This window comes from Borostomias antarcticus (assembly GCF_949987555.1).
Source record: "Borostomias antarcticus genome assembly, chromosome: 6".
NCBI lineage: Eukaryota > Metazoa > Chordata > Actinopteri > Stomiiformes > Stomiidae > Borostomias > Borostomias antarcticus.
In genome coordinates this window covers 10,772,076-10,792,263 of record NC_140239.1, presented here as the reverse complement: position 1 = coordinate 10,792,263, position 20,188 = coordinate 10,772,076, and the positions used below count along the sequence as shown (strand labels likewise).

Sequence of the window (20,188 nt, the reverse complement as noted above, 5' to 3'; positions counted from 1 at the left end):
AGGTGTTGAGGTCAGGTAGAGATGGAGGTGTTGAGGCTAGGTAGAGATGGAGGTGTTGAGGCTAGGTAGAGATGGAGGTGTTGAGGTCAGGTGGAGATGGAGGTGTTGAGGTCAGGTAGAGGAGGTTACGTAGAGAGTTTGGGAGGAATGGGGCCCACACTGATAAGAAGGTGGGAGGGGGTATGTGTTGGTGGATGTGTGGTGGATGTGTATTGACCTGTGACTGGTTGAAGAATAGATCCTGCTAGGGTACTGCTGCCACCCAACGTTCACCCGGTGGGCTGAAGGGCAAACCAGGTCATGGGACGCCACAATCTACCCTGCCCAGTGAGACAGGGCTTGGCCTCTTACAGATACCGTCTCCTATGGCTGTGATAACACACAGGGAGCTCAAACTGACACTCCATGGACCATGTCCTGAAGTGGCTGTTAGCCTGTTAGTCAGCATGCTAGCCACACTCTAGCCAGGATCATGTTAACTATGATCATGCCAGCTGTGATCAGGTCATCTGCTAATATATATTTAAGAATACATATATATATATATATATATATATATATATATTTTTTTTTTTAAAGACAACCATTAATTCATTGTTTACCAATTATGCACAACTAGAGAAGCCAGCATGTTGACAGTGGTGATTTAGTTTATCCTGTCCTGATGAAGACCGACAAGGTCGAAACATGTCAACATTTTTAATTATGTAAGCCCGATACATTAAAGGCTTTTTAACATTACCACTTCCCTCCCGAATACTTATTTTGAGTGCCTGGATCCACTTTTCTTTTTTGAAATTTCCTCTATTCCCTGTGATCCCAGAGCACCAAGAACACTAATGATTCATCTCCCTTTTTGAGCACTAGGTTGTTCCTCCCTGCTGATTTAGTTATCGACTCTTTCTCCCTCTCCTCCTCCCCCCCTCCTCTCCTCCCTCTCTGCCCCCTGCCCTCCTCCCCCCTCTGCCCCTCCTCCCCTCAGATGAAAACTGCCAGTGCGGATGAAAAGAAGTTCCAGCAGCAGATCGTGGCCCAGCAGAAGAAGGAGCTCACCACGTTCCTAGACAACCAGAAGAAACAGTACAAACTCTGCAAGGAGAAGATTAAGGAGGTTCGTCCCACATTTTGTCCAACAAGCGCAGCCTCCCCCTCGGAGCCTTGAATAGCGTGACACATACTGTCGTGTACACTGTGTCATTTACTGTTGAACCTACACTCGCGCCTACACACATAAGCAAGCCACACACACACGCGTGCGCGCGCGCACACACACACACACACACACACACACACACACACACACAAGCAATTGTACCATTTATGCACTATCAAGGATAATGCTGAGTCACCCCACCTACACACTTACGCAATCACACACACACACACACACACACACACACACACACACACACACACACACACACCATTAATTTGTGTCTCAACAGCCTTGACACAGGCATTCTAACAGTGAGTGGTGAAGCACCATGTTGTAGAAGTAGGTCATCTCTGTTAGGAACAGCGTTTCTGGGGGGGGGGGACCTAACACGTACCACCCCAGGGGCCGTGGATCATAGTCTGTGTGTTAAGTGCATTAGCAAGAGCTTTGGCTTAAGATGTCTTAGTACGGTAAACTAGGAAAGAGAAGGGAGACTCTTAGTGGAGGGATCGGTTCACCTTAATTCACCACGTGTGCTGCCACTATGTGTGACCCCAAATGGTGACAGATATGGAGTGTGACAGAAACACACCTCTGTCATTCTGTTTGTTTTTACACCCATATCCTCGCCAGTTTATACCGAATATACTGAATGTACCAAATGTACCGAATGTACCGAATGTCGTTAACCTCACTATGGTGCTGGGAGTTACACTACCACAGAGTAACTCTACTGTAGGAAACGTTGCACCATAAATATCAGGTCGTAGTCATACTTTGCTGCGTTCCATTTGTCTGGGAAGTGGTGAGGTGGGAGGCGGGAGAGACGGAGAACGACGTCGCCCACACGGTAACCGCGGTACAATAGACAACAACAACAGCTCGGAACAACGACTGCAGTGGAGCCAAGCCGTAACGAGCTCACAGCACCTGGCAGAGTGGCGACGACTCAGCCTCGACCCCCAGACCGGCACCTCGCCCCCCAACACCACATGTTTCTCCTTCCTCTCTCATCACATCCCTTCTTACTCTCCTCTTAACCTCTCTCTATCCTTCTCTCCGCTCCTCTCCTCCCCTCTTCCTCTCCTCCCTCGTTCCTCCCCCCCCTCGCGTCTCTCCAGGAGATGAACGAGGACCACAGCACCCCCAAGAAGGAGAAGCAGGAGCGCCTGTCCAAGCACAAGGAGAGTCTGCAGCACAGCCAGGCAGAGGAGGAGGCCCAGCTCCTGGGTCAGCAGAGGGTCTTCTACGACAGGAACAGCCGCGCCTTCAAACGCAAGGTCATGATCAAGAGGCAGGAGCTGGATCAGGAGCAGATAAGAGAGGTGAGGAGGGGGAAGGGGAGGGGGGGGGTGGTGACGGAGGGGCAGGACTGCTTAGGGGTCAGTACAGGAACAGACAGATCAGCCAGCCTGGTAACAGATACAGATGCACAGATACAGACCGCTATTTCCGTTCAGGGACACACCAAAGGGCACCTGAAGTGGTCAGTGACCACAGTCAGCATATCTCTACATGCATTCACAGTTCACACAATCATTCATTCACAGTTCACACAATCATTCAAAGCTCTCTCTCTCTCTCTCTTTCTCTACTCCCCCCCCCCCACTCTCTCTCTACCTCTCTCATCATTTCTTTAACCCTTTATAATCATTGCCGACACGTGAAAAAACGTCCTCAATCAGGTTTATTTTCGCTGATTCTCCAATTGTTTGTGGGAAAGCAGAGGTGGTTCCCACCATGGCCCAAGCAGATTACAGAATAAGCGTTGCAACAATGCGCTAATCTCTAATCTGCCATGTGTATCTTAACTACGCGGGTTAGGAACCATCAAGCCCAGGCTTTCTATGGGTTTTGGACCAAAACCAAGGACCATGTTTGGGAAGCTTTTGGATAAACATTGTTATTTATGAGTCTTGTTGTTTATTTATCAATTAATTGTTGGAAACATAATTGGGGAGTAGTGCAGTAATAGTGGGAGTTGTCCCCCAAAAGAGGGAAGTTGTCTGCCAAAGCCATTGTCAGACAGGCAATACACTACCCTCTAAAACAGGAGTGCCCAATACGTCGATCGCGATCGACCAGTAGATGGCAGAGGCTATGCTGATAGATCGCTAATGCTGGTAGATCTCTATGCTGGTAGATCTCTATGATGGTACAGTAGAGCTCTATGCTGGTAAATCTTGAGCCATTCAAAAGAAAAGCCATAAAAAGACGACATGATGACGAGCGTTGAAGTTGCCCAACTTGTTGTCCAAATGAGCAACTTTTTTTAAAATTATTTTAATGATTTAATCATGTGTTGGCTGATTTCATCATTGTTTATCAGCTGATCGCTGATAGTAGACTAGTAAAATCAATCAGAAAAGTCAGGATTATGCACCCCAGACTGACTCCATTCAGTGGAAGTCATCAGCATGTATTGTGCTGTGTGATTGAGTCATTTAAATAGGCTAAAGACACTCTTCTGACAACTACAGTAGCTGAGTGTTACCTGTCAAGATTATGCACGGCACATATACAATAAAGTTAATGTTCCACTTCCAGTGTGAGGTAATTGGTAGCTTGATTAATAAATGTATTCTTTGATTTTGAAACAGTAGCCATATGTTGTTATTTCGGTTGTATGTTATTTTTTTAAGGGTTTTCAGTAATGGGAGTCTTTTTAAGATAAGATATGACTTTGATGAGACCTGAATTAAGACCTAGCCAGTGTTAAGTGACAAGTGACAGAAGGGCGTGGGGTGGGGACCGGCCAGGGTCATTTCAAAAGTAGCTCACAAGCCAAAAAAGTGTGGGCACCCCTGCTCTAAAACAAAAGATATCCCCATGGACATTCGCCTCTAAAACAAGAGATTGTCATCTCTTCCTCTCCCTCCCTCCTCCTGAACCAGGAGCTGAATAAGAAGAAGACCCAGAAGGAGATGGAGCACGCCATGCTGATCCGCCACGACGAGTCCAGCCAGGAGCTGGAGCACCGGCAGCTGAGGACCCTGCAGAAGATGCGCATGGACCTGATCCGCCTGCAGCACCAGACGGAGCTGGAGAACCAGATCGAGTACAACAACCGCCGTGAGCGCGAGCTCCACCGCAAACACATCCTGGAGCTGAGACAGCAGCCTAAGAACCTCAAGGTGAGGAGAAAATGCTAATTCTAAAAGCTAAGCTAGGCTAGGCTAATGTTCTAGAACTATGGTAGCAGCCCAAGAACCAAAAGGTGAGGGGTCAATGCTAATACTAAGAGCTAGGCTAGGTTAGGCTAGGCTAGGCTAATGTTCTAGAGCTATAGCAGCAGCCCAATAACCTCAAGGTGAGGAAAAGACAATGCTAATGCTAAAAGCTAGGCTAATGTTCTTGAGCTACGACAGCAGCCCAATAGCCTCAATGTAAAAAGACAATGCTAATGCTAAGTGCTAGGCTAGGCTAATGTTCTAGAGCTACGACCACAGCCCAAGAACCTCAAGACGAAGAAGACACAATGCTAATGCTAAGAGCTAGGCTAAGCTAGGCTAACACCCTGGGACCTGCGGCGGCAGCCCAAGAAACTCAAGGTGAAAAGGGTTGCAGGTTCAGAAGCTGGGCTAGCTAATGCTAAAAGGAATGGCATGCCTTATCTTTCAACATAGTACAGGAGCTGGTTGATACATTTTTCACGACTCATCACTCAGTTGGCATCTGCTCAAGGTCTAGACCTCTAGTAAATGCCTCCCCCTGACCCTAAAATCCACTTCACGATGTTGGACCAACAGCATGCCTCAACCCCCACCCCCACCCCACCCCACAGGCCATGGAGCTGCAGATAAAGAAACAGTTCCAGGACACATGCAAGGTCCAGACCCGTCAGTACAAGGCTCTGCGGCACCACCAGCTGGAGGTGACTCCCAAGAGCGAGCACAAGACCGTCCTGAAGGCCCTGAAGGAGGAGCAGACGCGCAAGCTGGCCATCCTGGCGGAGCAGTACGAGCAGAGCATCAACGAGATGATGGCCTCCCAGGCGGTGAGCTAGTCAACAGCTACTGTTACAGCTAGTTAATAACCATTAATGACCCACACCTGGTTAACGGCTAGTTAATAACCATTAATGACCCACACCTGGTTAACAGCTAGTTAATAACCATTAATGACCCACACCTGGTTAACGGCTAGTTAATAACCAATATTGATAGCCTGTTGGTATTTAGACCAAGATAGATAGATAGATAGATAGATAGATAGATAGATAGATAGATAGATGGCCTGTTAAAAGCTAGTTAACAACCATTAATAACCCACACCTGGTTAATAGCTAGTTAATAACCATTTATGACCCACACCTGGTTAACGGCTAGTTAATAACCATTAATAACCAATAGTGATAGCCTGTTGGTATTTAGACCAAGATAGATAGATAGATAGATAGATAGATAGATGGCCTCCCAGGCAGTGAGCTAGTCAACAGCTAGTCAACAGCTACTGTTACAGCAAGTTAATAGCCATTAATGACCCACACCTGGTTAACAGCTATAATAACCATTAATACCAACAGGCTATCAATACTAGTTATTAAGACCAAGATGATGGTGTCACAGGTGGTGAGCTAGTCAACAGCTACTGTTACAGCTAGGTAATAACCATTAATATCATTTAATAAGCATTAAAAACCAATATTGATAGCCTGTTGGTATTTAGACCAAGATAGATAAATAGATAGATAGATAGATAGATAGATAGATAGATAGATAGATAGATAGATAGATAGATGGCCTCCCAGGCAGTGAGCTAGTCAACAGCTACTGTTACAGCAGGTTAACAGCTAGTTAATAACTAATAATGACCCACACCTGGTTAACAGCTAGTTAATAACTATTAATGACCCACACCTGGTTAACAGCTAGTTAATAACTATTAATGACCCACACCTGGTTAACAGCTAGTTAATAACTATTAATGACCCACACCTGGTTAACAGCTAGTTAATAACTATTTATGACCCACACCTGGTTAACAGCTAGTTAATAACTATTAATGACCCACACCTGGTTAACAGCTGGTTAATAACCATTAATGACCCACACCTGATGGACTCTCAGACGGTTTGGAGCTAGTCAGCAGCGACCGTACAGCTAGCTAAACACCTGGAGATACTGTAGAAGTTATTATTAGCAGATAATTGGTCTCTATGAATGGTTTGTAGGGAGGAGTGGTACAGGTACGCCAGAGGAAACATGCGATGTGTAGTTGGAAGATTGTAACCCTGTGTGCTCCTCTCTCTCTCTCTCTCTCTCCACCTGTTGCTCCTGTCTTCATTCTCTACCTCTGGTTCTCTCTCATCCTGTCTTCCTTCTCTACCTGTTTCTCTCTCATCCTGTCTTCATTCTCTACCTCTGTTTCTCTCATCCTGCCTCTTCTCCTCCACTCCTTTCTCACTGTTCTCTGCTCTCACTGTTCTCTCATCTCTACTGCACCCACCACCCTACACCCTCCTCTCTCTCTCTCTCCCCCTCTCTCTCTCCCTCCCTCTTTCTCCTCCTGTCTTTGTGTGGCCTGTCCATCTGTGGTGTGTGCATGTGTATGTGTATGTATGTGCGTGTGTGCATGTCTGCATATGTATGTGTGTGTTTGTGTGTGTATGTGCATGTATATGCGTGTGTGTATGTGCATGTATATGCGTGTGTGTGTATGTACATGTATATGCGTGTGTGCGCGCGTCTGCATATGTGTGTGTGTGTGTATGTATGTGCGCGTTTGTGTGTGTGTCTGTGTGTGAATGTCTGTGTGTGTGTGTGTGTGTGTGCGTGCGCGTGCGTGCCTGCCTGTGTGTGTGTGTGTGTGTGTGCGTGCATCTGTGTGTGTGTGCGTGTGTGCGCGTGTGTGTGTGCTGGTGCCGGCCCCCTCAGCTGCGTCTGGACGAGGCCCAGGAGGGGGAGTGTCAGGCGCTGAGGCAGCAGCTGCAGCAGGAGATGGAGCTGCTCAACGCCTACCAGAGCAAGATCAAGATGCAGACGGAGGCGCAGCACGAGCGCGAGCTGCACAAGCTGGAGCAGAAGGTGTCGCTGCGCCGCGCCCACCTGGAGCACAAGGTACCGCCGGAGGACCAGTGCCCGGGGGGGAGATGCACCTAGATACACCTACACACACACCTACACACACCAACACACACACACCAACACACACACACCTACACACATACCTACACACACCTATACATACCTACACACACCTATACACACCTACACACACCTACACACACACCTACACACACACCTATGCACACCTAAACACAACTACACACACACCTAGACACACACACCTACACACACCTAGACACACACCTACACACACATTTACACACACACCTAGACATACACACACTTACACACACAACTAAGTTGCAAACCTGGGCCATAAGTTACCATACTTACTTACTCTAAGTTACACCTAGACACACCTACACACACACACCTAGACACACACCTACACACACCTAGACACACACCTAGGCAAGGCAAGTTTATTTGTATAGCACATTTCAGCAACAAGGCAATTCAAAGTGCTTTACATGAGGCATTAAAAGCATCAAGACAGTGCAAAAAAAGTACATTTAAAACAAAATGCAGGAAAAATAAAATACAAGAATAAAAGTTACAGTGCAGTGTACAAATTAATAATTATTTGTAGGGGTGCACCGATCGACCAGCCAGAGACCGGAATCGTCCGGTTTTTACCTTTAATGTGCGATCGACGACCGGACGGTTTGTTTAGGTTTTTGGCTGATCCAGACTTTTTATTATTATTAATATTATTAATACATCTTTATTACGTTTACATTTTCAGAGCAGCAACAGGATAACTGCATTATAACAACGTATTAATACAACTGAACAAAAACTAAGGACATGCCAGATCCGGACATGAGTTTCTCCATGCGCACTTTCATGAAATAATTTGGTCAACGAGCTAGCATGTCAGCAGTGTGCATCGCGTGCATGTAGCCTCAACAATTTAGCTGCGTACCTTAAGATGTATTCAGTGTGGAAGCATTTCGAGGTCTGTCGTGAGGACATTAAGTTTGCCACATGTAATGTGTGCAAAGAAAACATTAGTCAAGGGGGGACCACACCAAAGACCTTTGGTACGTCAAATTTGATAAGCCATTTGAGAGTGCATCACCCTAAGGAACACGAGGCCTACCAGGAAAGCCTCGAGAGCAAGAAACTGCTGCCAGCTGTTGGTCTCATTCAACCCTCGTTAAAGGACATGGCAGGGAAACCCCAGCCCTACCCCGCAGGTAGCCAGAAAGCCATGGCTATTACCGGAAAAGTAATGGAATTTATAGGGCTAGATGACCAGCCGTTTTCGGTAGTCGAAGTTAGGGGGTTTCGCAACCTAATGGCGCCCATGGATCAGAGATACACTTTGCCCTCCAGACGTTACTTTTTGGATGTGGCTCGGCTTGAAATGTACAACGATGTGTCGTCCCATGTTCACAACCTGCTTGATGCGAACGTCACCTCGGTGAGTTTTACGACCGACATTCGGAGCAGTGACGTTAGCCCAAAGTCAATGCTCTCCCTGACTGCCCAGTGGATCGACTCAGACTTTAAACTGCAAAAAGTCCTCCTACACGCCTAGGAGTTTTCAGGCTCGCACACAGCGGCCGCTCTTGTGAAGGATTTTGATGAGATGCTAGCCTGGAAAATACCGAAGAGCAAAGTGCGTGATAATGCACGAAATATGTCCAAAGCCATGGATGTCGCGGGCCTACCGAGTGCCCTGAGTGGCTCATACTGTCCAGCTCACTGTGAATGAAGGGGTCCTCTCACAGTGCAACATAATCCATATAGTGGCGATAGGAAAAAAAAATAGTCGGCCATTTCAAGCACTCGCCTCTCACTTACTCCCGACTTCAGAATGCGCAGACATGGCTGGTTCAGCCACAAAAAAGGCCAAAAAATGTGCCGACTAGGTGGAGTAACACGTACTATACGTTGCAAAGTCTTAGGGAGCAGACTCATGCTCTAGCTGCATATAGTGCCGTCTACGAGTTACCAGCGACCCTCACTGCAAACCAATGGGGTTTTTCTCTGCAGATTCTGTAATATAAATGTTTTGCGAGTGTACTTTCTTTATTGTAATAAAATTGTTGAGTTTTGGGAGTTGGTAGAGAAAAGTGCCACAACTGTGACAAGCGACACTCTACAAAACAGCCTGTCACAGAAGCACCGATTGAGTGAGCTGAACAATATTATACCAGAATAGTCGTGAGATATAGGGCAACAAATGGATATTATTGTTTTTCCAATTCAAATAGAGCCATGAGCGTGGCTGACACAATCCATGGACTTTTTGGTCGCACCTCGTAATGAACATGGAGATATGTTTTTCGCCACCTGAGTTCAGTTTTTCGACACTCTTACGAAAAGCTGAACCATAGTGGAGTTTCACCATGGAGATGTTTTCTTACCAAAGACCACCTTCACCTTAGTGGGCACAAGGACCCAAGAGAGGGTGGATGTGGATGAAAAAGCCTGAGTAAATATTTCACTGGTGTTTTCTGTGATGTACAGTTTTGTGATTACCTCTGTTTGAACATTTGTCTACCTGGAGATAGTACTCTCAACAAAAACACAGGAATGATCAGAGAGCGCAACATCAGACACCTCAACCTTAGAAATATTCAGACCTTTGGTGATGATCAAGTCCAGAGTGTGCCCATTGTTGTGTGGGCTCCATCACATGCTGAGTCAGTCCATAGTTATCAAGGACACAACACAGTTCTTTAGCCCCTCGGTCCTGAGGGTTGTCAACATAGATGTTAAAATCACCAACAATAACCACACAGTCAAAGTCAATACAGATAATAGACAGCAGTTCAGCAAATTGGTCTTGGTCTAAGTTTCAGTTAAAAACATGAAATCAAGATTGTGCTTGATAATAATGATTATCTGATTGATTGAAAATGTCTTTCCTGGTAGAGACTTGACATTTAATAAAGCTAAATTTAGTGTTCTAAAGGTATTATCTGCCTGGTTTTCTGTGATAGTTTGAGGCTGATGAGGAATGGATGCTAAATTTGATAAATTTGCAGAACCAGTTGAGTGTTTCCTGTTACTACAGTAGCAGATTCACCATTCTTTTTCTATGACCTATAAGAGTGTGAGGGAGGTGGATCATCACAGGGGGGTGCAAGTGAGAGAGGGAGAGTGAGAGACTACCCCTCTTTGGGGGGTGAGGGAGGTGGATCCTCATAGGTGCGTGCCATTGATAGCCCTTTTCCACCAAAGTAACTCTGGTTCGTGAACCGGTTCGGATCAGAGTTCTTGGAACCTTGGTTCTATCTACGGAACGGGACCGCGTTTCGACTAGTTTTGAGCGGAACCGTTGTACGTCATTATATCATCACGGTTCGCGCTGAAAAAACGACTATTTTTTGGTGCCGGTTCGGAACCAACTTTGGGGTTCCCGAACTCATTTATTTTTGGTCGAAATGCTTGGAACCGTTCAAAATTAGGTTCGCAAACCGGCACCGAACCGGTTCCTTCTTGGTGGAAAAGGGCTATGACAGGGGGAGAGTGAGAGACTCCCCAACTCGGGGGAGGGTGGAGGAGGTGAATACTCATAGGTGTGTGCCGATGAGGGGCGGTGTGAAGACTTCCTCCTGGCTCGGGTGTGTGTGAAGACTCTTCCTCCTGGCTCGGGTGTCTCCCACAATCAAAACTCTGTTTAGCCGTGGGGCGTGGGAACTCTTCTTCAAGGTTTCTGCCATGTTGTGTTATGTCTTCCTCCTGTCTTGGTGCCTCGTCTCTTGTCCTTGGCAGAGGGAACAGATGAATGACACAGGAAGTAGAACAGGTTGAAGGTAAACAGTTTTACTCCTGACTTGTTAAGGCAGAGTCCATTTAGACACACACCTACACACATCCCTAGACACACACACACCTAGACACACACACCTAGACACACACACACACACACACACCTAGACACATACCGACACACACCTACACACACCTAGACACACACACCTACGCACAGACACACACATCTAGACACACACAGACTTAGATACACTCCTAGACAGACATACCTAGACACATACGCACGCACACACACATGCGCACACACACACACAAACACACACGCACACGCACACACACACACACACACACACACACAGAGACATGCAGACAGTAGAACTGACAGACAGGGGGTGGGGATAAGGTACATACCTAGACGAACATAGTCAGACAGAAACACAGACAGACAGAGAGAGACAGGCTGACAGGTTGACAGAGACAGGTTGACAGAAACAGAGAGAGACAGGTTAACAGAAACAGAGAGAGACAGGTTGATAGAAACAGAGAGAGACAGGTTGATAGAAACAGAGAGAGACAGGTTGATAGAAACAGAGAGAGACAGGTTGATAGAAACAGAGAGAGACAGGTTGATAGAAACAGAGACAGGTTGATAGAAACAGAGAGAGACAGGTTGATAGAAACAGAGAGACAGGTTGATAGAAACAGAGAGAGACAGGTTGACAGAAACAGAGAGAGACAGGTTGATAGAAACAGAGAGAGACAGGTTGACAGAAACGGAGAGAGACAGGTTGATAGAAACAGAGAGACAGGTTGATAGAAACAGAGAGACAGGTTGACAGAAACGGAGAGAGACAGGTTGACAGAAACAGAGAGAGACAGGTTGACAGAAACAGAGAGACAGGTTGATAGAAACAGAGAGAGACAGGTTAACAATAACGGAGAGACAGGTTGATAGAAACAGAGAGAGACAGGTTGATAGAAACAGAGAGAGACAGGTTGATGGAAACAGAGAGAGACAGGTTGATAGAAACAGAGAGACAGGTTGATAGAAACAGAGAGACAGGTTGATAGAAACAGAGAGAGACAGGTTGATAGAAACAGAGAGAGACAGGTTGACAGAAACAGAGAGAGACAGGTTGATAGAAACAGAGAGAGACAGGTTGATAGAAACAGAGAGACAGGTTGATAGAAACGGAGAGAGACAGGTTGATAGAAACAGAGAGACAGGTTGATAGAAACAGAGAGAGACAGGTTGATAGAAACAGAGAGACAGGTTGATAGAAACAGAGAGAGACAGGTTGATAGAAACAGAGAGACAGGTTGACAGAAACGGAGAGAGACAGGTTGATAGAAATGGAGAGAGACAGGTTGATAGAAACAGAGAGAGACAGGTTGACAGAAACAGAGGGAGACAGGTTGACAGAAACAGAGAGAGACAGGTTGATAGAAACAGAGAGAGACAGGTTGATAGAAACAGAGACAGTGACAGACAGGCTGACAGAGACAGTCAGGCTGACAGACAGTAGCAGCCATATTGTTGGGCTCTGTTTGTTTACACTGAACCAAACAAAGCCGTCATAGTGCCACCTGGTGACTGGTTTTAACAGTATGCCAGCTCTTCCAGATCAAGAGGCATAGCCCTTTATACGCACCGAGTTTGCTAGCTGTCAAATCAGACAAGCTGTAGCCTGGTAGACAGGCTTGGCTGCATTTAGGGGATTGAAGTTAAAGCCCAAAATTGTTTTAGTAAGTTGGCTGTTCATAAGTAGACTAATTCCTTGTTGTTTGGATGACAACAGTCTGTTCAGAATGACGTGCAGGATCGTCCTAAACCTACTTCCTCTGACGGACAACTCTCAAAGTGAGTGTGGAGCCACTGGCTTCCTGTAAGCCTGGTGAGACCATCCTGATCTCGCAGCTCACATTCCGTTTCCCTCGTGAACCGGTCTGGACACTCTCCGTTTGGGTCCGTTTGTGCCAGATAAGAAAACGGTCTAGCCAATCAGCATTCTATGAGGAAACACAAACGGCTACACAGGGCGTGTTTAGGTGTGACGACAGCGAGAAGCGGTTGAAGTTGGCGCATGATAGAAGGTGATAGATTAGATAGATAGAGGTTCCCAATCCAATCACCTGCCAAGTATTTTTGAAAGTGCCTGTTCTTTTCCAAACAGTTTCCAACGGAGAGTTCCCAAGCAAACCATCCTGCGCGTCAGGCTTCCAACACTTAAGCTACAGTTCAAATCCTAACCTTTGATTGACTGGTGATACAAACATAACTCACAAAAGGAATTAACAATCAGACATTGCGGATTACAGAGAAATTTTAATGACATACATTTGAATTATGCACAGGTTCTTAATGAAGAGTGCAACACGGAAGCAAAACTATGTGTTTGGATCCCAAAAACAAAGATGAGTCTACACTGCAATACAATAAAACAATGATCTAATTAATAAAAAGATGAAATCCACAGTTGGTTTCAGAGCAGTGCAGAGGAGCGATCTTGCCAACTTGGCCATTGACATCAGGTTCAAGGTCAGAAAGCAAACACTGCACCAAAAACAAGGAGGTATGCCCAAGTATATGGACAATGTAACACACACACACACACACACACACACACACACACACACACACACACACACACTCCCCTCATGCCTGCATAATTGACTCCCAGACACACACACACACACACACCTAGCTCACCACAGGTGGCGCTGGGAGGAGCAACAGAAGACTAGACCTGGCTTCCTGCTATTGTTCTGGTAACAATAATTCTAATGAATCCATACAAAACCCCAGCCAGAACAATCTAATAATTAGATAGAATATATTGATGAAATGTGCTTGAATAGATTGTTTCCGGTCATGTTTCCTAATTGTTATTATGCAATATGTTAATGTCAGAAACATATTATGCTGTATGTTGATCCAGACAATACATGAATACATGACTCACTTTCAGACCCTCAGCTCCAGTGATTCTCTCCAGGGGGTTGATTGATTAGTCTGGGCAGAGACATGCATCTACACCCCCTCTCTCCTCCTCATCTCTCCTCCTCTCTGTCCTCTCCTCCTCCTCTCTGCTCCTCCTCTCTGCTCCTCTCCTCCTCCCCCTCCTTCCTTCTCCTCCAACTCTCCATCCTCTCCTCCTCTCTCCCCTCCTCCTCTTGTGATATTTACATGCACATATGCACCTCTCAGATCAATCACAGAGTTACGTAAGACCAAATACTCAAACCAACAAAGATCTGCGAGTGACTGACGTCATCCACACATTACATTACCCTCCACAACAAAGGAACCGTCTCTGATGCAGCAGCCTGATCGCGCTCCAGAGGCCCGCTGGTATTACGTAACCCGCAGTGGTCTGGCGCCACCTGCTGGCCGGCCAGCGCCCTGCATCCCGGGTTGGGGATGATGTCACCGGCGCTGTCTGGAGTCTGGAGCGGCAGAGACAGACGATATCGATCCGGCTCGTCGTCGTCTTCCCGTCGTCCTAACACCTTCCTCGTAGGAAGTGTTATGAGGCCGATTGATTAGACAGCGTGGTGCACTCTCTGGCTGGCTGTTAATCAGTGAAGCTGCACAAACTGGATTTCCTGTGTTTATCTATGCGTGTGTTCAGGGGTTTCACTGTAGTGTTCAGTAGATCCACTATAGTGTTCATCGGGTTCGCTGTCGTGTTCAGCAGTTTCCCTGTAGTGTTCGTCACGTTGAGTCTCAAGGTTTCGCTGGTTGCCAGTGCCCTCAGCGGTGGACCTCTTGTGTGATGGTGGCGGTTGGCTGACCATGTGGCCGTGCGTGCCTCCCTGAAAGGGTCCTACCCCCCTCTCCAAGACACTAGCTCCTCAGGGGTCACCAGTCCTCATGTTCTACCCCCGTTCTCCAGAGGTCCCCATGTTCTACCCATTCTCCAGAGGTCCCTATGTTCTAGCCCTGTTCTCCAGAGGTCCCCATGTTCTAGCCCTGTTCTCCAGAGGTCCCCATGTTCTAGCCCTGTTCTCCAGAGGTCACCATGTTCTAACCCTGTTCTCCAGAGATCACCAGTCCCCATGTTGTAGCCCTGTTCTCCAGAGATAGGTCTTGTCTAACCCTGTTCTCCAGAGATAGGTCTAGTCTAACCCTGTTCTCCAGAGATAGGTCTAGTCTAACCCTGTTCTCCAGAGATAGATCTAGTCTAACCCTGTCCTCCAGAGATAGGTCTAGTCTTACCCTGTTCTCCAGAGATAGGTCTAGTCTAACCCTGCCCCTGCCCCTCCAGATTGAAGAGGAGCTGGCCTCCCTACAGAAGGAGAGAACGGAGCGGATCAAGAGCCTGCTGGAGCGGCAGGAGCGAGAGATCGACAGCTTCCACATGGAGAGCATCCGCCTGGGCTTCGGCCACCTGGGCGTGCTGGACTACCCCAAGGATGACTACAGATGAGGGGTGGTGGGGTGGGGGGGACCACCACCTCACCACCTCTGGTCCTGCCTCCGGCTGTCTCAAACACCCCCTGACTCGACTTGGTCTGGTCCGGTCCGGCCTGAGAGCCCGGGGTCTTTAGCTACTGATGTCCTCACTCAAAAACACGCTGATAGCAGCAGCCCCGCCCCCAGCGGCAGGGCGGGGCCACGAGCCAACAGGCCCCTCCTCTCCTAGTGTCACAAGTTGACATAAAGTTTTAAAAGATGCTGTATGACTTCCATTAGTTGTCATGTGTTTTTTTTTGTATGACATAATACGATATGTCAGTGTTCCTGTTTCTTGTGCAATGATGACACTTCTGGTGTGACTAAACGTAGAGACGAGAGAGAGTGTGACAGGTGAAATTGCGTCACTCGATGATGATGATGATGATGCATTTCGAGGTAATTTGTCTCAAGCTGTGCAAAAACTTCAAAGCGAAAAACAAAGTGTACAGATCCTTCCGCAGCCTGTCTTTGCTGCTTCCACTCTTTTGGTATTTTCATTCATCAGGAAATTTGTATGGCGAATTTGAAAAAATTTGATACACTGACGACCTTTGAAGTCATGATGTACATACTGGTACATATTACAGTAAATGACACTCCTTTGAGAGAGTTTGATAAATGACTTGGGGGGGCACTGAGGAGGAGAATTGCATCCTGGTACTTTGAGTATCACACTGAAACTCTGCACTGGCAGCCAATGTGAATAATACCACATGTGTACTCCAACTCCCAGGTAGCACAAAGGGCTTTGAGGGGGGGGACATGTATTTTGTGTATAGAAGGATTTATGGAGAGCTTTTACTTATTTTCATATTGTATTTTCACTGTTATTCAAATCAAATTTTTTAAAAACGATGATTTTTCTCCTTCGTTCTCGTGAAGTATTTGAAGTTCAATAATCGGTCGATGGGATCTCTTTCTGAATCATTCTGCTTTAACCACAACTGTGCTCAAGCTGTGTATTTTTAACCACAATTATCAGCTGTGTATTTTCTTATAAAACACATCAGTACTATGCTTTATTATTGCATGCACTTTAATTTCTTTTCCAGGTTGAGAGAAAGCATGAGTCTGTAAGAACTTTTCATTACATTTGTAAATAAAGCGCTCATCACAGGAAGTGTTTGTACTGTATTTGTAACTTCATCAGCTGCTCCGTCAACAGTAATGGTTCACTCACAGCTCATGCCCACTGGGACCAAGGTACTAATACGATCACGACCAGGTGCTCCTGCTGAACGTTCAAGGTCTACAATTTCACATTTATAACTTCCACTCTTAATTGTGCTATGGTTTGGGCACGTGTGGTACGGTTAAGCTTGTGCCAATGCATGTCATATGAAACTGTCATTTACTTTTAACAGTGTTATGTACTGTTAGTAAGAATTCCTATGATCAACAAACACATAAATCAGTGAGATGAATGATTCATAGCCATGCATGATCAACAGTGGGTTTATTGTGATGGTTAAGTGCGAGGATGGGACTCCTTCTCAACATGACACCCTGGGGCAGCGGAACAAGACAAAAAGCAGACTCGGTAAAGAACAAACAAAAGGCTTCCTTGTTGGGGTCTCTGCAGCTAGGGACACCATGCGGTTAATCCCCCCCCCCCCCAGAGTTTCTGTCTAAAGTGGGGGGTCTATTTCCCGGCCAGCTGTTCGTACAGCTTAGGGACGTAGTCGTCCCACTCCGCCTGGTAGCAGGTCCCGGCGGCCGGCGCTCCCAGGCCGTACTTCTTCCGGAAGCTCTGGATCTTGAACTTGCCGCGGTTGTCCCCGCTGGTGTTGGTGAGCACGGCCTCGCTGCAGGACAGGCTGCCCGGCTGCTCGTACACCAGCCACACGTACCGGTGCAGACCTGGGGGGGGGACACGGGGGTTCAGCACTAACAGCGCTCCGGATAGCTCCATCTCAGGGTCGTAGGTGTAGGGCTGGGTATCGAGTCGAATTTCGAGAATCGATTCCCGATTCCCGATTCACAAGGTTCGGAATCGATTATCACGATTCAATTCCATTCAATATCGATTCGGTTAGTGTTACTAAAACCAGTTTTTTTAGCTGTAACCTTAATTACATGACTGACAAGTTATGCAACACATCAATACTACGGCTGGGTATCGATACGGATTTCCAAAAATGAATGAATGAATCATTGAATGAATTAATGAACTATTCATTCCTTCATTTATTCATTCATTCATTAAATAAAAGATCGATTTTGGGATTCATGAATCGATTCTGAATCATTTGATTCTGAATCGATGAATCATTTTTTTAAACCCAGCCCTACGTAGGTGACTATTATCATTCAGATTCAAAATAAATAAATAAAGACTTGTTCAGTCTCTTACCAGTTCCTTTGGGAGGGCCAGATCCAACGTAGTCAGACGTGACACTCCCGCTGGACACGTCACTCCCCTTCATATTCACCACCAGGAAGTGATGCCACTCCCTGCGCCACAGGGAAGGGGTTTAACGGGGGAAGTCATGGTTGTCCGTCACAGCTGGTTGATGCTAGAATGGATCGTCCGGAGGGAAAGGAGGAGGGAACTCCTCTACGCATCAACCAATCACAGCACTTGGCAGCTATTGGAGTCCAACGTGGACACGGGGGTCTCAGGCTGATTTACGAAATTGGACCCGGGAGGGGAGCTGCACGGACGGTGCTGAGTGGGCGCGCTCCGCATGTCACTGTACCCCCCGGCTGGGGCGCGCTGGCCTGGAGGCTCACGGCCGAATGGCTCAATGCTCGCTGCCCACGCGCCTCCTGGCTGCCAAGCGATTCCGCTGTGAGCATCTGATGATGTGTAGTGGAGTCATCCCCCTACCCCCTCCGGATCCATTCTAGCATCGACCATCACACCTGGGCAACACCGGTCTTGCTTTTGCTCCCAATACGTTCAGTTCACACCTGCTTCAAAGAACAGGGAGGGGCCATGGGCTCAGCAGCCCTCAGACCCTGAACCTAGCCCACTTTAACCCTTTGAGCACGAGCTGGAAATACAAGATTCAGGTGTAAATGGTAAATGTGTAGGTTTGTTTGTTCTCTTATTTTCATATCATTTGATTAAATAACATTTATTAAACTATTGTGCAAAACAATTTCATTAATGTATGCATATATTGTGCACCAATAGACAGTCATACTCCTCTTAAATAAAAAATATAAAAATTATGCATGATTTAGACGGAAATTAGTTAATGGTGAGGTGGCACGCTGGGTTTTAAGTCAAAACTGTGTAGATGTTCTGCAGATACAGCTGCTGTCTGTGTAAACCCCACTGACTTGAGAGAACAGGAACACTTGGCAGTAAGGAGTCACGCTGATAGACCAGTTATAAGCACTAACGGACCACGTCAATAGACCAGTTATAAGCACTAACGAGCCACGTCGATAGACCAGTTATAAGCACTTACGGACCACGTCGATAGACCAGTTATAAGCACTAACAAGCCATGTCGATAGGCCAGTTATAAGCACTAACGAGCCACGTCGATAGACCAGTTATAAGCACTAACGAGCCACGTCGATAGACCAGTTACAGTATAAGCACTAACAGACTATGTCGATAGACCAGTTATAAGCACTAACGAGCCACGTCAATAGACCAGTTATAAGCACTAACACCCCACGTCAATAGACCAGTTATAAGCACTAACACCCCACGTCGATAGATCAGTTATAAGCACTAACGAGCCACGTCGATAGACCAGTTATAAGCACTAACGAGCCATGTCGATAGACCAGTTATAAGCACCTAGGAGCCAGGGAACCCACAGCATACCTGAATTTGGGGTCTTTCCTGCTGGGGGCGTCGGGGTCAGTCAAGGCCAGCGTGTACAGCTTGCCGGAGTCACACCCCTCCCACTCTATGGAGGTGGGTCGACTCTGTACCTGTGGTCAAATGGGGACAACAGTTAGTGATGGTAGCAGCACCACATTCAGTTGTTAATGATTCAAGAGCAATCATAGTGGGGATTCAAGTTAATTCATAGCGGGGACAATGTTCAGTTTGTTGATTGAGTGGTAGTGATGAAATCATAAGTGACTCATTCAAATAATGCCCTACTTCCTTGCTTGTCCAATAATGCAGACTAGACGTGATTATGTGACACCATGACGTTGTTTGATATGGAGGGTCAAACGAAATCTAACGTTACATTAAATGTAATGGAACTAATAAGTTGATTGTCTGCTGAGAATAGCAGGTGCACGTGCTTGTGAATGCACTGCAGTGGCGCACAATCATAATCAGCAAAGCTAGCTAACGTTAGCTGGATATGCTAGCTAGGCTACCCGGCTGCTATGTCTAACATTAGCTGGATATAGCTAGGCTAGCTAGTCGGCTGAGTCTAACGTTAGCTGGATATTCTAGCTAGTCTAGCTGGCTGGCTGTGTCTTTAGCTGGATATATTAGCTAGGCTAGCTGGCTGGCAGTGTCTTTAGCTGTATATGCTAGCTGGCTGGCTGTGTCTAATGATAGCTGTATATGCTAGCTAGGCTAGCTGGCTGGCTGGCTGTGTTTAACGTTAGCTACCTGGGTAGGCGTGAGCACTTTCCCCAACTCGTCGATTTCAACTGAGCCATACTTGACGGCGAGGGTCTGTGCAGGCTTCTCCTCCACCTCTGTCAGAGCTAGAGGTCCGCTCCACTGGCCAAGATCCACCGGCATTTTGATCAAAGACACTTCGACACGGGGTTGACAGACAAGCTTTCACTTCTGCACAGTCTGACTTGCACGGAGTGAAAAGTTAGAAGCCACCACTAGAGGCC

The 20,188-nt window shown here is 46.7% G+C and overlaps 2 protein-coding genes across 6 annotated transcripts in view; one reads left to right on the top strand and one right to left on the bottom strand.

Annotated features, from left to right (window-relative positions):
• taok3a (TAO kinase 3a) overlaps positions 1–16,513 on the top strand; it is a 94,243-nt gene extending 77,730 nt beyond the window's left edge. For all 5 annotated transcript variants that reach the window (XM_084439539.1, XM_084439540.1, XM_084439541.1 and 2 more), the window contains 6 exons: positions 983–1,111; positions 2,278–2,481; positions 4,051–4,290; positions 4,941–5,153; positions 7,033–7,215; positions 15,222–16,513. In XM_084439539.1, the coding sequence (XP_084295665.1) occupies positions 983–1,111; positions 2,278–2,481; positions 4,051–4,290; positions 4,941–5,153; positions 7,033–7,215; positions 15,222–15,383 (1,131 nt within the window). In that variant the 3' untranslated portion in view covers positions 15,384–16,513. The remainder of the gene's footprint in view (positions 1–982; positions 1,112–2,277; positions 2,482–4,050; positions 4,291–4,940; positions 5,154–7,032; positions 7,216–15,221) is intronic.
• A 197-nt stretch (positions 16,514–16,710) lies between these two features.
• pebp1 (phosphatidylethanolamine binding protein 1) lies at positions 16,711–20,148 on the bottom strand. Its single transcript, XM_084439550.1, has 4 exons — positions 19,953–20,148; positions 19,200–19,309; positions 17,766–17,866; positions 16,711–17,272 (listed from the first exon to the last, which is right to left on the bottom strand). The coding sequence occupies exons 1-4, from the start codon at positions 20,085–20,087 to the stop codon at positions 17,055–17,057; spliced, it is 564 nt and encodes a 187-aa protein (XP_084295676.1). The 5' UTR covers positions 20,088–20,148; the 3' UTR covers positions 16,711–17,054.
• Positions 20,149–20,188: the final 40 nt, after the last annotated feature.